Raw genomic sequence first — 18,371 nt, forward strand, 5'->3', positions numbered from 1 at the left:
ATGAAGTTTGTATTGTTTGGCAAATTGATTTTTCAGTTGTTCCTGTCATGATTTCAGATGTTTGGAAACATGAAACTGTGGAGGTTAGTGGTTCTTGGAAAGGCTGTTAAAAAGTTTCTGGTTCTTTGCTTTTGTTTTCAGAGTTGAGCTTTCCCAAGATAGTGCACTTGATTATATTGCTGGAGACCCTTGGAGATGGGAACTTCTTGTTTTGTTGTCCCTGGGTGATGACCTCCAGGTAGCCAGTGTCCCCAGAGCTCTGTGGTGTATTATGCATCTCACTGGAAAGGCTTTGTCTTGGGATGTGTAGTTTGACCCTGGACCGTATGCCCTGGGGATAAGCACCAGGGATCTGAAATAAAGTTCTGATGAGGCATAATGGCAACAATATTGTTATTTTAAATATTAGGGAGATCCACTGAAGTATTTAAGAGAAGGCTTTTGTCTTTGCAGGGGAGCAAAACCAACAAATACAACTTTACCTGCCTGATCAGCCATAGTATGTGGCTTTTAAAGTGGGCATAAGGAGAGTTACAATAATGGGAAACAAACATTGTGTTTCACATGAAATGTTTCAAGTTCTTTTAGAACTTCCTTCTGCTCATTTCTTCAGAAATCTAAGGCTAACTTATCTTATTGTGTGTATATTGGATGAATTTCTTCCAGGATGTGTTGGCTCATTTCCTTGAGTACTTCTAAATTTTCTGAATTTTTTTCAGTCACAAGATAGCTGAAAAAGCTTTAAGGAAATGAGTCAACCTCCTGAAATAAATTGCTTACTGACTAGAGGATACTGTGTTCAAAATCGTAGGAGCTCTTGGTAGTTTTGTGGATAATAATTTAGAAATACTCTCTGAAAGTCTGTTGTATATGTTCCATTTTCCAAAAGGATTTGAGAGACAGTATCCCCAAAGAGCATGTGAGCTGTGCTGTTAAAAATGTAGGGCATGTTTTCAGACTCCCAGGTATCAGCATGAGAGACATGTGTGTTGAGAAGTGACAGGCAGAATCTATAATGCTAAATTAAGGATGCCACCAAACTTGAGTGTAAATTAAGAGAAGTAACGTCAAGATGCTGAGTTGAGGACTACTGAGCTTTCTTAAAATAACCTTTCTTAATAAAATAATAGCCTGAAATCTGAAGGCTGCATAGATAATGTGCTTCTCTCCATATTTCATCACTCATAATATGCATTCTGACTTTTGGGATCCCTTTCTGATGCTTTCCTGCTGTTGCCTGAAGCAGGTTCATTTGTTCTGTAAGGAAAGGCCCAGGACCTGGCCTCCCTTTTTTTGAGGCTGCAAGAGTTCCCAGCAGGGAATTCTCTGCACAGGGCTTTGCTGAGTCATAGTGCTGGCAACTGACTGGAATCCTACGTAGTTCGTTTATAAATAAGTAAGAGGACACCATTTTAGTAACATATATGTCTTATGCAGAAGGTACACAAGGGTCTGGGGTTTTCTTTGCTTCCCAAGAATTATGCAGCGATTCAGAGACAGAAATGAGGAAGCCATCAAACATTGTGATTTGGGATTCTCTCTCTGATGAGCCAAACTAAATGTAAAACCAGATGATGCTGAATTTTTAAGAAAGCTGACATCAGGATCTAGATCTGAACTTTGAACTTGGATGCAGCAGTAGCTAGCCAGACTGCCTTGCTTTAGTGTATTAACAGAAGGTCCCTGATGCAAACAAGAAATACATCTCCCCACAGATGACACACACTGGCTTTTTAGGCACTCTGGAAAAATCTGAATACATGCAGATCACAACGGAGAGAAGAAAGTGCAGAGTAACTGAATAGAAATTGATCCTGTTGGTGTAAAGTGTCTCAAAACAGTAAGAGCTGTATAAATGCAGGTATGAAATAAAAATCCAGCTGTGATGCTCTGTCTAAACATTGACCCCTCTGCATCCCACTCTGAAGAGATGAGTCGGAACATGGAGCAGGTCTCTGCCTCTGATTTTCCTAGTTGTTAGTGTTTGTCTGTGACTTGCAGTCATGAACAGTTGACATGCTACACTTTGTTATTGGAGCTAAGTGTTGGCCACAGTAGTTGATACTTTGATTTATAAACTTCTTACTATGACCTTGAGGAGGGAAGTAGCAAGTATGGATTAGGATTAGCAGTGGCAAGTTCTGCAGCAGTTTTGTCCTGGTATTCAATGCAGCTAAAATCTTTATTTTCTGAAGGAGAAGCACAGGTTTTCTTATTCTGAAGAGCGTGAAATGGGAAGGGAGTGGTGCAACCAAAACCCCAAAAACCAATTATGATCATGAGCAAGTGTGAAACAGTCCCAGTTCATAGTGTTGATGATTTAGGATAGTGATGATGTTTTCCCTGCTTTTCTGGGTTATTTATGAGAGAGTATCACATGATAATTCTGTTACAGTTTTATCTCTAAGTTCTTATAAATATTTCCAACCCTCTATGCTTTGCTAGTTTAAAATCAAACTACTTTGTTCTGCAGTTAATTTCTTAGTTAATCATTCCCAGTTCTCATTAAGGTGGCAAGGTTGAGGCCCCAGGACTGTGTGGGGAAGGTTACTGGATTCCTCTTAGCAAGGGCCAGCAAAAGGACAGAAATGTCATGGCAGGAATGCAGAAAAGAAAAACAGTGCTTGACACAAGATTGACTTGCAGGTCAGAATAGGTACCTGCTTGCAGCACCAGGTACAGGCATAAGGAGTGGTACCCAGAGTGTGGTAGAGAAAATCAGGAAAAGTAAGTGGCTACAGCCACCGTGACAAACTGTTGGCCCGTTGTTACAAAGTGGGTTTGGTCTCCTCAGCAGAAAACCACCAAAACTTGTGAATTTCTGTGAGGTAAACAAGCCCCAGGCTGCAGTCCAAGGGAACCTGAATGAGGTCAGGGACAGTACAAGTATGCAGGCACTGAGACAGGACTGAACAAATGAGATTTCCTGTGCATGTATATCTTGCAAAAATAGCATCTTTGAAAATGTATGTGCAAATTTAGAATGTGCTGTGCTCCTGAGGTATTTCTGGGTTATCCTGTATCTGCTTGAATATTAACACAACATATAATCCTACTATATTGTTTGGTGGAAATGACTGAAAAAAACATGTGCTTCTGAAAAGTGAATTGAGTCAGACTTGAGTCATATGCTCATCCAGAAACCCTTCTCCTGGTGTCTACAGTGTTTCCTTAATTGTGCTGTTAAGTTTTGCAATGCAAGATCCCAAAATTGGATAATCTGTGTTTGCAAATAATCAATGACACACAATCATACAAAAATGCAGGATCCACAGCTCAGCTGAACTCAGGGACTCAGTTCACAAATTGTATTAACAAAGTTTTCAGAGCTCATTGTTTGAAATCATGTATAGTTAAGTGTAACTTAACCATTTTACACAGGTTTTGTGTTGTTTGTTTGTTTTTTTGTTTAAGAAAGCATTTTTGTATTCTTCTGAAGCTCTAATTTTCTTATTGTTTGTATATTGCTTCCTGCTTCTTGGATGTATGCTGCCATATTGAGTGGTGCTGTCTGTTGTCATCTACCAATAATGGAATAGTACGTGTCTTTGGGAACATTTAAAATATTTGAGGTACACCGTTAGCAGTAAATGCTTAGAGATGATGTTTCACTTCAAATAGTTTTGCTGGGCTTCATAATGAACTCAGATTGTCATATATAATGTATTAACTCTTCTAATTTTTAATAGCCATATCAAATCTTAAGTTTATCTTAAATCCTTACATCAAAAGCAGGAGGTGGGCAAAAGGAGGAATCTGTTCAGAGGTAAGAATATGAACAAAGTTTTTGGAATAGATTCTCTCCAGGTGAAGAGACTGTACAGAGCCTAGGAGAGCTTTCCAGCAATGGAAAATCTACAAGATAAGGAATCTGCTGTTAGATCTTGTCATCATGAGGCACTGAGAGGGAGGTGGAAGGTGTAGCTGGCTGGGAAAATAAGTCGTAATGGTGACAAAATTAGCGAAGGATGGAGTGACTGTGTGTCCCTTGAACAGCCTTCCTCAGCACGCTGCTTGCATGGATGTGCTCTCTTCATGCTGACCTGTTATTCCTCTCTGTCTGTAGGTTTTCCACAGAATAACTTCCCAGCCATTTGGATGCCTTAGCAAACATATACATATAAAATAGGAGGACGTTACTGTTTACTTAAGATAGAGGTTGTGTGGTTTGTAGAGAAGAAAGGAGAAATTGCTTATGCAGAGTTATCCACAGTGTCGTAGTTAGTGGACTTCACTCTTTATTAGAGGCATGAGAAGGAGACATCGATGCCTGTTTCTGCCTTGGGTTAGAACCTGTATTCTGGTGGTTTTTTATTAGTGGGTTTTACATTTGGTTTAGATTACTGAAAAGTTAAAGCACGACAGAAGTGTATTTTTTAAATATAAATATTTTTCTGTATTCCAAACTAGCAGACTCTGACTTTTTAATACATTCCCTAAGAAACCTATTACTGTCAGATGACAACAACAGGCTAGTTTGCATTCCTGTTTAAACACATCATAATATTGAAGATAAACTGAAATAACAGCTGTTAAGGGAATATTTAATCCCACAAAATCTGTAAAATGTGTGCTGTGGAGACATATTTTATTGACAACTTCTAGAAACTGAAAGGATTTCTAAAAGGCAATAAGAAATCTCTTGGAACTGGCAAGGAAAAAGCCCACATTTTTAGAAATGTTTCTGTAATAAACATGGGAGTGGACTTGAGCACTGAGAATGAAATGGCAGCTGGTATTGTGACTCTCAAAAGAATGGAACAGATTAATGAGAGTATTGATCAGGCAATGTCAGAAACAGCAAGCAATCAAAAAAAGTGCTATCAAAAGCGAAGCTGAGGAATCCAGAGGCAGACTTTCTTCTCTTTTCAGTGATGAATCACTTGTCTCCCCACATTGTTGAAGGATGCCATGTTGGTGGAAATCCAGATATAACCATCACAGTAGTTGCAGGCTTCACACCATCTATCACTGAAGAGGGCAAAACCCAAACTAACCTCCTGTATCCATAGGTATAACCTGCTGTATGTAGCAAAACTCCTTTTTCTGGGTGTTTTATCTGTTCTGTGGGTATACTGCATCTAGGCCTTCTTATTTTGCCCTTTGTCTCTAGCCATAAATAAAACTTCAACACACATACACAAAACCAACCAACAAAAAAAAAAACAACAAACAAACAAACACAAACAAAAAAACCCCCACAAAACCACACCAAAGTATTAAAAAAAAGTGCTGAAAATGCAGAAGTGATAGAGTCGTTCAGTGAACCTGCACAGAACCCTTGGGGAGCATGTCTGGCACAGACTTTGCTCATTGCTGGTTCATTCCAGGAAAGGAGATAGAGCTTTGGGAAACCTGAAGGTGGTACTTAAGTATCAAAAGCAAAATCAAACCAGCCCACTATTTGGCCTTAAAAATGGCTGAGGGATCGTTGTGTGCAATTGGGTGATTCTGGCTCCCTGGCTCAGTGTTTTGTGCTGTGAGTTTTATATCCCTTGCTAATGATGAATTAATCTTTTTAAAATTAATTCTTACGGGTTACCTTCAGTGATTCTGGTTGAAACTTTCACCTGCACAAAAAGCCACTTGTAACTGCTGGAGAGTGTGCATATGTGGACAGTTGAAACATGTCAGTCATTTCATGGTTACACATGTTCTGCTCTGTAGCCATGAGCAGAACTTGCCATTTGGCAGGGGAGCTCCTCCTTGCCATTACACGCCTGAGAGCTCCTCACAAATGAGATTTCAGCTCATTAGCATACTTTATGCACTTATGGGGATTCAAGAAGAATCTCTTGTACTTCTGAGGTGCATGTTATTTGTTCAGTTCTAGATAATAAATGTTTACTGAACTTAGCCTTTCTGTTTGCTTGCAATTTGCATACATACAATCAAGTATTTTTCTTGAATCTGTTCAGATTTCTTATATATACCTGCAGCTCTTTCATTGGAAGTTGTTACACTAATTGAGTATTGGAAGTGCTGAAGTAATTGCTGAATGACACAGCTCTTGTGCTGATGGGTTCCTTTATTTTGATGAGTGAAGATTATGAAGTTACTTTTCAGATGTAGCCGCTTGTGGTTAGTGTTTGTACCTTTTCAGTGCCTGGAAGGTCTTGTCAGTCAAGATGTTACACACACAGTAGGTGACAGTTCCTCATCTGAAGTGACTGCACTTATTCTTTGTGCCGTGTGAATATTCTCTAACATTTGCTAAAAAGTTAGTATTTTTGCCAGTAATATGTCTGATCATTGGATAATGAGCCAATGAATTCAGGTCAGGTTTTGCAGAAGATTGTTGCAGAAATGGAGGAATTTGTAACACTTGAGTAAGTTAGAATGGAGCTTTTAAAACTATTGCTGTTACTCTAATCAATGACAACTTAACTGCTTTTTAGCAGTTTTGAGAATTGTCTGTCGTGAGGCTTTTGACTTGATAAATATGTTAACCTGAAAACTTTGTTGGTAAATTTTAGTTTCTTACAATGGATCATAATTTCAGTTTTAGGACCAGAGGGTAAAAAAAGGGAATAGGCACAATAGTTGTCAAACAGGGTTTGCAAAATTTATGTGAATTTTTCAAGTACTTGCATACCATTATTAAGTTGTAGGGCATGGGAATTAGGATGGCTGCTGATAATTAGGACTGAGATGGCTCCTGTTAATTAGGGCAGGAAGTTTTGTAGTTTATTATACAGGTAGTAACAGGCTTGATACTTGAGTTGGATACTTCATAGGGTACCCATCTTACCACTGACAGCATTTCTGATAATAATGTACCAGTCCTACATAAATTACTTACCAAGTGCCTTAGTTTCTTCTACTGCATGAGTGACTGTGGGAAAAAGGAAAAGGGAGCAAGATGGACAAAAAGGAAAGAAAGAAACCAGAAGTTCTGTGCAAGCCTGCAGATCAGTAATAGCAAATACTCTGGTAATTTCTCTGCTTCACAGGCAGCCAGTGTGAGACATATTGCAGAATGTAATCTGGAAAAGTGGCGAGTAGTCAAGCCTAATGTTTCAGTGATTTTAGGTGGACAGTTACCGAGTGCTTGTTTGTTGATGTGTGATTTTAAAACAGAATAAAAGACACTTGCAACTTGTTTCAAAATATAGATCTAAAGTAACATGCATATGTTTTAAAGACCTCTTCTAGCCTGTTGTACTTTTTATACGTGTGCATTTCAGTGATGCATATGATGTTTACAGGGCAGATATATTTTTCATAATGATTCAAACGGTGTTTCATTTTTAGATTTGCAAACAAAACAAAGCAAAAATAGCACAGTCATCTTGACTCTAGTTTAAAGCCTTTCAGTTATGGCAATGGTGTTTGCTGACAGTTCTACAAAGAAAGCATCTTTTCAAAGGGTAAGTCAGAGGATAATTACACGTGGAATAAAGTGTACTTAAGGTTAGCTTATGAGCTAGTAGTGGTTCTCAAATGAGCATAAATTTTACTGAAATTAAACCCAGAAGACATCACTACATCATTCAGTCTCGTTGCTGCTGTATTATGGGCCACTCAGTGCTGTCCAGACTTTAACTAGCCTGAATATTCCAGTTCTCAGAGAAAATATGTACCATTCTCAGAGAGCAGCAGCAGACTAAATTATAGTAAAGATCTTATTGAAGAGGAGGAATTGTTCCAAGTGTGTTTTGAGGCAATTAAGGAGGGAGAGGAATGAGGTGGTTGACCCCAATGCTAGACCTGATGGGGCTGCCATATAACCATCTCACCCTTCCTGAAGTGTTTTCCACTGTTTCCACTGCAGAAATATTTGACAAAGAAAAGAACAAACAACAAAAACAAAACACCAAGCCACAAAGCAACCCCCCCCAGTTTCTCTGGTACCTTTCTGCATTGTGTATCTTCATACATTACCAGATGCTGCTGGTCCATAGAAAAACAGCATGCAGGCCATAAAGTAAATGACCCCTCACTTTTTCTGCTGGCTGTGGGAATACGTTTGACCTGTACTAAGACAGCCACACCAGAGAAAGCCCTCTCTGTAAGTGCAGCTGTGCTAGCAAAACTGTACTTTTGTTGGTAATGTTTATTTATTTATTTTTCCGGGGGCAGGATGGGCTGTGTTGACAAAAGCACATCCCTGCTGGTATCCCACAGCAGGGATACTTTGTTATATTTTCTAGTTTTTCTGGCAAGAAAACTTTGACGGGAACGTGGTCACAGATAAAAGTGCATGCCCTTTATTCTTGGTGTTGCAATCTTCTTCTACATGTGGCTCAAGCAAGCTCAGCAGCTCAGGCACTGCCAGCAAAGAAGTGCTTATCTGACACCATATAAGGTTGCAGTTGAGAAGGAAAATGATGAAAAACATTCCGCAGTAAACTTAGACTGGCAGATAAAATGACACAGAAAATCTTAGATAAAGTTTCTTTCTCTCTATTTTTTTACATAATTTAGCTCTGACAGTATTTACCCCTAAAAATTACCTTTTATAGTTAATTAGAAAAAATGGCTTGTTTCTAGATTTGCTAAACAGTTGTGTCCCAGAATAACAGGCCTTTAGGCTACTTGTATATACAGAGGGGTTTTTCTGTTTTTTGTTCTACCATTAAAAGCAGGAGATAAACACCTTTAGGCTACCAAGTTGTGGGAGAGTTAGGATGTATTTGGGGATATGATGAGGAACTGGATCATAGAATCATAGAATCATAGGGGTTGGAAGGGACCTCGAAAGATCATCTAGTCCAACCCCCCCGCCAGAGCAGGGTCACCTAGAGTACATCACACAGGAAGGCGTCCAGGTGGGTTTTGAATGTCTCCAGAGAAGGAGACTCCACAACCTCTCTGGGCAGCCTGTTCCAGTGCTCTGTCACTCTCACAGTAACAAAATTTTTTCTGATATTCACCTTAAACCTCCTATGCTCCAATTTGTATCCATTACCCCTTGTCCTATCACTGGTCATCACTGAAAAAAGCTTAACTCCATCTTCTTGACACTCACCCTTTATGTATTTGTAAACATTGATGAGGTCACCCCTCAGTCTCCTTTTCTCCAAACTAAAGAGACCCAGCTCCCTCAGCCTTTCCTCATAAGGGAGATGTTCCACTCCCTTAATCATCTTTGTGGCTCTGCACTGGACTCTTTCAAGCAGTTCCCTGTCCTTCTTGAACTGAGGGGCCCAGAACTGGACACAATACTCCAGATGCAGCCTCACCAATGCAGAATAGAGGGGGAGGAGAACCTCTCTTGACCTACTAACCACACCCTTTCTAATGCACCCCAGGATGCCATTGGCCTTCTTGGCCACAAGGGCACATTGCTGGCTCATGGTCACCCTCCTGTCTACCAGGACCCCCAGATCCCTTTTACCTACACTGCTCTCCAGCAGGTCAGCCCCCAACCTGTACTGGTACATGACATTTTTCTTCCCCAAATGCAGAACTCTACACTTGCCCTTGTTAAATTTCATCAGGTTTTTCCCCGCCCAAGTCTCCAGCCTGTCTAAGTCTCTCTGAATGGCAGCACAGCCTTCTGGTGTGCCAGCCACTCCTCCCAGCTTGGTGTCATCAGCAGACTTGCTGAGGGTACGTTCTGTACCCTCATCCAGGTCGTTGATGAAGATGTTGAACAACACCGGTCCCAGTACCGACCCCTGAGGGACTCCACTAGTCACAGGCCTCCAACTAGATTTTGCCCCATTGACTACAACTCTCTGACTTCTTCCTTTCAACCAGTTCTTGATCCACCTCACTGCCTGATCATCAAACCCATACTTGATCAACTTATCTACAAGGATGCTGTGGGAGACGGTGTCAAATGCTTTACTGAAATCAAGATAGACCACATCCACCGCTCTACCATCATCTATCCACCTAGTAATTTCCTCATAGAAGGCTATGAGGTTAGTCAAACATGACTTACCCTTGGTAAAACCATGTTGACTGCTCTTGATGACCCTCTTATCTTTGATATGCCTAGAGATAGTGCCAAGGACAAGTTGTTCCATCACCTTTCCAGGGATGGAGGTGAGGCTGACCGGTCTATAGTTACCCGGGTCCTCCTTCTTGCCCTTCTTGTAGACTGGAGTGACATTTGCTATCCTCCAGTCCTCAGGCACCTCTCCTGTTACCCATGACTTACCGAAGATGATGGAGAGTGGCCTAGCAATGACCTCCGCCAGCTCCCGCAGCACCCTTGGGTGCATTTCATCCGGACCCATCGATTTATGGATGTCCAGATTACGCAACTGATCCCTAACCCAATCCTCATCTACCTGGGCAAACTCCTCCTTTATCTTGACTTCTACTGGGGCTATATGAAACTGGGGCTCATGGGGAAAGCCTGCAGGAGTAAAGACTGAGGCAAAGAAGGCATTCAGCACCTCTGCCTTCTTTAAATCCTCTGTCACCAGGGCACCCGCCTCATTCATCAGTGGGCCTATATTGCCTCTGGTATTAGTTTTGTTGGCTATGTATTTGAAAAAGCCCTTTCTATTGTCCTTAACCCGACTTGCAAGGTTAAGTTCCAAGGAGGCCTTAGCTTTCCTAGTTGCCTCCCTACATTCTCTGACAACAGTCCTATATTCCTCCCAAGTGACCAGCCCCTCCTTCCATGATCTATAGATTTTCCTTTTCCATTTGAGTTTGCCCAGCAGTTCCTTTTTTAACCGTGCTGGTCTCCTAGCTCCCTTACTATCACAGAGAGGAGTTTATTGGGAAGAAAATTTTATTGTGAAGATGTTTTAACAAGATGTGAGACATATGTGCAAAGTGCTTAAAAAAACCCCAAGACCAGAAGATTCCTGAAGGTGTCAAGGGTGATGTTACAAAAGAGATGCAGGCTCCCCTTTTTTTCAGTGTATTGCTTGTATCTTTGCTGCCATCTTGTTTTCTAGTCAGTATAATGTGATAGCCCACCAAGTTAGTCTAGTATGTATGATTATAAGTGTAGTCCAACTTCAGTAGCCATTGGTGGCCTAAATCTGAATTTTCCAACTGTTCTCTGCCTGATGGCCCCTGCTTTTGGCTATCCCTCTGAGGAACAGGCTGTCTCCATCTCCTGCAGATGTCACTTTTTCTCCAGACCATCCACAGCTGAAACAGTTGTGAGTTGACTTGAGAGGTGGTGTGGTTCTTGCCCAGATGCATGTTTCCTTCAGGAGGTGAAAGCATCTCACACACTGTATTTACCCCTGCATTCAGCCGTCTGGACTACAGTGAACCAAATGGTAGGTGATTTATTAGCATTTTGCAAAAATGTAGTGACTTTTCAGCTATATGATTAAGTATCTAATGGTCTTTATGGCTGAAGGCATGCTGTACCATCTGTCAGTTGTTTGCTAGCTGAATCTTTTTGTGTCACATTATGTGTTTCTTGTAGTATCCAGAGTTCTATGGCAGGTTGCAGAAATACCCAAGTGTTGTGTAGGTGTGTTGTGTAGGATCTGACATCCAGGTGAACCTGGTGAACTGGTTGGTAACCCATGGTGCATGGAGTGTTTGTACCATGGGGCTGGCACATGAACGAAACCTGAAGGTTAGATGGGAATGAAATGCACATCATTTTATGGAGGAGGATTAATAAGATTTTCAGGAAAGAGGTTAAGCTTGAGGTCATTTCCTTCCTATTGTTACGCTTTTGAATGTTTGCCAGTGAGATGGGTGAAAGGATTTATTTTTATCTTTGAATGCTTTGAATTTCAATGATGTCTGTACTTTGAAAACAGAGAAGTAGAATTCCACTTTATTTCCGCCAATGTACTGTGTCATAAATACTTGGGGTTTTTGTTTGGTTGTTTTCTCTTTTCAGTATCTTTATATCCGGCATTCTAGGTAACTAATCTTTGAGCTGCTGCTTTGCCTTCAAATATGACATTGTGTGAGCACTCAGAGATGCTCTGATCCCCACATTGAACTGCTAGTGTACATGTAGAAAGAGATAAAATGTAGTAGTGCAGTTCTTGAAAAAGAAGGAAGTAGTCCATCTTATGGCCAAGTGTCAGAATAAAGTCTGTGTATGAAAATGAGAGCAAAGATCTTGCTGCTATATTAATTTAAGCTTCAATAGCAAAAAGGTTTCGTTGTTTAGTTTTTGGATAGGATGTATGATATGGCTTCACCATCCTGTCAGTCACAGCTTTGCTGAGTAAAGTAAGAGTGCCATGAACGTCAGCAACATTATATATGTCCTATGCAGGGGGTCACTGAGGGCACCTGAGAGTGTGCCAACAGGGTCTTTCCTCTTGTTGCCCACAGCGCAGCAGCGGTAAGTGGAGGTATGTGAACCTTGATTTTCTGTGTGCAAGGGAACAAGTTGCTGCTGTGCAGTGAGAAGCAAGCACCTCTCCTTTTTTTGACCCTGGGTCATGATATTAAATATCTGAATATCCACAATGATGATCCTTTGATGCTAATATAGCAGGACTGTGTCACCAAGAGGCCAATATTTGGGTCTGTGTTGGAGTTCAGGGGTTACCTGCAGCTTCTGACAGTGCACCATCACCATCATGTAGAGCCCAAAGAGTTGCTGCCCTCCTATGTGAGGCTGTAAGAGCATCTGTTGTACCTTTCTCTTGCTTCTTACTTTCCTGTCCCTGCTTTTCTCAGCTGAAGAATTGTGCCTTATATTTTCATTACTGCCCAAGTTTTCAAAAGTGTTGTGAAGAATGAAGAGATGTTTGATAGCATGTAGTGGGATCTAGTAGCTGTTTGGGTGGTTTTAAAGATTGTCCAAGAACTTTGTCAGCTTTCTTGGAATTGCTCTTTTGGCATTGAAGGGAGAACAGTTTCCAGCCACTTAATATGCAGCAGTGCTTTAAGTTTCTCTTAGAGTAGTCTAGTTCTGGTGTTCTTTCCTTTCCTGGCCTTTGAAAATACAGTTTCTGGAAGTGCTTGTGCAAACGTGAAGTAATACAGTAGCTTTTGGTTCTTCAGGAGCAAGAAGTCCTTAATTTCTTTGACACCATTTTTTGAGAGTCTTCAAGCTGAGTATGAATAAATATTACTGTAAGAGTTACTTTTTCTGGTTTTCATTATCTGATTATTACTAGGAAAAAGACGATTTGCTTTGTGAGCTTGAGCCTAGTGCTTCACAGGCATAACATTTCATGAAATGTGGGCTGCAATGGACTTGATCTACAGACCATGGACCACATTATGAAGATACTTTTAAGTACCCTTTTTGTTCTTGCGGTACTGGGGCTGGTTTGGCACTGTTTGAGTCCTTGCCATAAGTTGAAGAAATCACAGAATCATAGAATGCCAGTTTGGAAGGGACCTCAAGAATCCTCTGGTCCAACCTTTCTAGGTAATATTATAGTTTATATGAAATGTCTCCGCACCTGGAGTTGTAGGTGTGTGGGCAGCATCTACCAGGCAGCTTGTGAGCAGTCAGAGCTCTGTCTGAGCCTCTGTGCTGGGATGGTATTTGCCAGCCTGAAAGAGGAGAGGCAGTAAGGGCAGTTTTCTGCCACCTGCTTGTCCTCCTGCTCAGGAGTGCTCCATGCTGGGTTATCCCAGGTTAAAAGCAGCTTTACCCCAGCCAAATGTCACGGAGCCATCTTGTCTTCTGTAAAATAACTGGATTTGTGGGGAAGTGACGTGGGAGAGCAAAATACTAAGTAAACAAAAGCCAGCACCTCCAGTGAGTTCCTGCTGTGCTCGTTGCTGTGGCTGCTTTGCCGTCATTTCTAGGATTTAATGATCCTCCTGTTTACATCAGCCCGCCCCACGGTGCGGGGCCGTGGCTGTGCCTCGGAATCCTCCCATGGACAAGGCAAGGAAGGAAGTGGAGGGAGGATGGGGCTTCAGCATCCTGTACCCTTTGGAGGGGAGTGGCTGCAAATAGCTGAGCTTGAAGGACGTAATACTTTGCATGTTTTAGCACGGGCTGTTTGAACCTAGATAAACCCTTGATTAAAGGAGAAGAGGCAGACAACTGTGTGTAACTGCTAGAAACTGCTGGGCAGTAGTTTGAGAACATCTTCTAAACCTCTTTCCTTCAAATGACACGAGGAAGGGACAGGACAGATGCACCTCGTGGAGCTGAGATTATGCAACGTTGCTAATACAAAGCTAAAGCCTCCAAATTCAGCTGCACATGCTGGCTCCAGCAGGCAACTTTTGTAAAAAATACCATTTGTGACTGGGAGCCGAGATGTGATTTTCAGGATCTGTCCGGTAAAGCATTATTTTTTTTTTTTACTCTTCAGTTTGTTAATTGGGCTCAGATGGAGGAATGCAGTTTAGGATCCGCATGCATCCTTTTGAAAGGCGAGGTAAGGCTAGAAGGTGCAAGTAAGTGTTGATCTTCAACTTCAGCCATGTACTGCATACACTAGTGTTGTCTTCCCTGAGAAATGTCTTGCTTCCACCAGAAAGCCTGTGAACCATTCGCAGACTGAGAGGGGGAATTCTGTAAATAACAGAACCTAACCTGTATGTAGTGGGTTTATGTTTGTATGGTAGTAGCTGATGTGCAGTGTATTTTAAATGGGTTGACATAATGTGATTTGTTATAATAATGACATACAACAGAAGGTCTGCCTTGAAATTATTAATTTACTTACTGGCTTTCCAGAAAAGGAGTGATGCTTCAGGTGATAAAACTTGTCTTCTCCTCTAAATGTGTCCTGATGTGGTTTTCAATGGCTTTTACACATATTTTGGATATAAAGGAGACATTGATTTAGTTAGCTAGCTCAGTAAAGATTGTACTACTTCTTTAACGATTACCCACAGATGTTTTAAATGACTTTTTTTCATTTTTCTAGAATTAAAATTACTAGATGTTACCAAAGTGAAAATACTGCACTAAATGTAGTGTTGCAAACTTTCCCAGTCAGTTGCTCAAAATCCACAGTAAGTACTCTTTGGAATAGTAGTAGTTCTTACTAACCTTACATATTGGTGACAGTCTGTTTTACTGCCTGAAAGTCTGTGCTCACACCAAACAGCAGAGTGAACTGACTGACACCGGGACGGAGGTTTTGGCAGTTATGCAGGTAAATGCACATAAAACAGATTTCTGTTTTACATTGGAAATGCCAATGCTTGGAGATCCCCTGATGTTTCACTTAATTTTAAGTTCAGAAATATCTTCTGATGCAGATACCATAAACCTGTTACTTTTAAAGACTGAGTGAAATGACAGAGTAAAATAGGTAGAGGAAGATAATTCTTAAAGGTATGCTTGTGGGAGAAACTCATGGCAGATTGAAGAATCTCCCCTTGAGACAAAATCATCCATAGCCTTGCTATCTACCAACCTTCCAGCTCCTCTGATAGATCTGTAAGAGAACACCTGACTAGAGAAGTAACGTTCATATCTATCGTTTATAAGCTTATCCAGGCTGAGCATAAACACTCCTCCTAATAATTGGATGCATAACTCGCATAATCTTCAGTGCCTGAGGATTTACTAAAAATAACCTAAAATACTGAGAAAGTTAGCATTTAAGAATAAACAATGCAAGCACTTCAAAAGATTTTTGCATAAATGCTTTTCTGAAAAGGGATGAAAAAATGGAGATTGGGATGTAAATCCCAAATGAGGGTAATAGCATTATGCAGGGATACAATGGTGTTACCAACACCATTTATCATTTCTGAGTTAAGCTGCACAGATTTTTCAAGAGCTGTGAATTAGAGTCCCAATGTATGGTAGTGGAAGATGAAAATTCTATAATTGCATATAATTAAAACCATTCAGGATCTGCGAAGCATCACCTGCTCTCTGACCTCTGCATATAAGCATCTTTATAAATGTGTTACAGAGCAGAGATCAGTATGCAAAAGTCTGAAGCCCTTAGATTACCATAGGGAACTTCTGCATTTTTTTCTGTGCAGGAAGCAATCCGTGATGTTTCCACTGGGAGTTTGTGACTTCTCTAATACTTCTGTATTTGAAGAATAAAATCCCGTGTGTTCATGAAGACAAGCTTTTTATCCCATAAGCTAACACTGCTGACCACAGAAACTGGGACCAGCAGGCGAGCATTGATTGGTTTGTGTATAACCAGTCGATGCACTGGGACTATCAGTCTTGTTTCAGATATTAATTGGTAGCAGTTCTTTTTTTCAACTGTCTTACAAAAGACTGTACCTTATTTATTTATTTGCTGATTTAAGCTATGCAAGATGACTTTGTAAGGTGATAAATTTTGGGTAGTTTATCCTTCTTCCTAAGACAGAAATAGTGAAAGCACAAGACACGAAGAACAAAACATGAACTCCTCAAGGAGCCTCCTGGCCCCTGATGTTAGATACTGGCTTAGCAGGGTTTTCAACATTGTCTCCCATAGCATCCTTATGCAAAACTGGGAATAGCATCTGACAATTCAGATGGTAGTGCTGCCTTTCAGAGAAACCTCAACAGGCCAAAGAAATGGGCAAACAGGAACATCATGAAGTTCAAAGGGAAGTGCCCCTGGGGAGGAATAATTCCTGACATGAGGATAGGCTGAGGGCTGATGGTCTGGAAAGCAGCTTTTCAGAAAAATAACTGGAGGTCCTCTTGGACAACAAGTTAAACAAGAGCAAACAGTGTACCCTGGCCACCCACTGGCATCCTGGGCTGCATTAGGTAAGGCCTTATCTAGGAGGTTGAGGGAGATGGTCCTTCTCATCTACTTGGCACTGGTGGGACACATCGAAGTGCTGTCTTCAGCTCTGGGCCTCCAGTACAGAAAAGGCATATTGGAGCTTCTTATGACCCTAACGCCTCTGTGGGCACACTTCTATTGTGAAAATTAATTCTGTAAAAGCAATGCCACCTTCTTTCATTGCACTGTTCATCCCTTTATCCAATACTTCTTAATTGCTTTTCAAACACAATAGCCACACCAAACTGGTGCTTGCCAGGGGGAGCTGCACACCCCATTCACAGTCACATCAGGGCAGAGCTGTGGACACAGGTGGAGAGCTACAATGCTGACAGGGGGAGCACAAGCTGTGGGTTTTGCACATGCTGTTGATATCAAGCTTACCTTAAAGGGTGTTGTAATGGTGGTGAAGCCTGAAAGTGGAAAAAATTAGCTTGGTTCTTCATGCCAGGTTTGGCTGATTGCATGCATAGCAGTTAAAGAAAGAAAACATTGTTACTTAGAGCACATTTGCTTTACAGTGATTTCAAGGTGCTCTGGTCACTGTGTAGTTCCACACAGTCATGCATTTGCTGCTGTCCACTTTTCAATGTAGAATCTGTCCCACGCGTGCTGTTTGTGCAGGGGCTGCAGCTCTGAGAGATAAGTTACTTTCTGTAATATTGTGTGTCAAAGAATGACTGAAGATAGAAAGATACTATACATCTGGAACTGTTAAATTTCTTTCAGAAGTTAGACTCACTTGACAAGATACCAATGCAGTAAGACAGTATTTTGTTGCATATTTTATGTTCTGGGAAGGGATATTTATATCTTCTCTTTGGCCCAGATTCTGGAACAGCTGCCAGTTTCACAAACAGCAACAATTATCAGCTAAAAGGAGACTAGAATTTCTTAGAATTGTAGTTCCCTGTAGAGAGTGTGTGTGTGTGTATAGTGTGTGTGTGTATATACGCACATATATACGTTTTGGGGAAGAAGAGAGATGAGCTAGTGGTAATGCTGAAACTGCTTTTCCTTATCTCAGATAGGTTGGTGTTGTTTTTTATATGGGTTTTTTTGTGTTGTTTTTTTGCACAGATGAATATTACTGGTGCTGTCAATGTTTAGCTGTTTTTAATTGCACTGTTGATAAGTAGATTTTGGCAACCTTAATGTTTTCATACTGTTTGATTATTTTTTTTTAGCTGTTCAGCGTTGTTGTTTTGTTTATTTAAGTCCATGAGCTGATGTTTGCGGTCATGTTTCCATATACATTAGTAATGTTATTTTTTCCCCTATGTGAATAACATCATGAAAGTAGAGAAAAAAATAATCTGTTTCAGAAGGAAATCAAAACTGTCCAAAATAAATTCTGTAATTTGATTTGATTGCTGACAGGCAACGGCCTGTCAGCATTTTTCATCCCTCTGTCTCCACCACCTTCTGTTGCAATGGCAGCGTGCCTGGGGGCAGAGTGTGAATGATTTAGTCTTCATTGCTGCAAAGGAGACTATTCCTTCATGAAAGGTCTGAAAATCCAGGCACTTTCATAAATGTTGGATTTTATTAATTAAATTGTAAGGAAATGTTCGACTTTCTTGTAACTGTTAGCTCAAAATTCGAAGTCAGTTCACGTAGGACCTTTTCTGATGCTCAGTAATACCCTGTTAAAAAATTACCATTGAATTTACTTAGTTACTGATTTTAAATACAAAGAATAGCTGCTTGTGCCTCCGTGTTGAAAATCTCAGTCAAAGGCATATTTCATTGCTTCAGCATTCCTTCAACTGTTTAACAAGGTAAGAATAAAAAAAAATT

At 40.7% G+C, this 18,371-nt stretch overlaps 1 protein-coding gene across 3 annotated transcripts in view; it reads left to right on the forward strand.

The window, feature by feature from the left end:
• HECW2 (HECT, C2 and WW domain containing E3 ubiquitin protein ligase 2) overlaps positions 1–18,371 on the forward strand; it is a 153,741-nt gene that overhangs the window by 59,332 nt on the left and 76,038 nt on the right. The window contains exon 1 of one of the 3 annotated variants that reach the window (XM_051622829.1): positions 14,046–14,148. The exons of 1 other annotated variant lie outside the window; for it this stretch is intronic. Coding sequence is in view for 1 of the 2 variants with exons in the window: in XM_051622828.1 (XP_051478788.1) it covers positions 14,207–14,246 (40 nt within the window). In the remaining variant the exon portion in view is untranslated. One more of the 3 variants, XM_051622828.1, reaches the window with a different exon arrangement.

Source organism: Apus apus, chromosome 6 (genome assembly GCF_020740795.1).
Source record: "Apus apus isolate bApuApu2 chromosome 6, bApuApu2.pri.cur, whole genome shotgun sequence".
NCBI lineage: Eukaryota > Metazoa > Chordata > Aves > Apodiformes > Apodidae > Apus > Apus apus.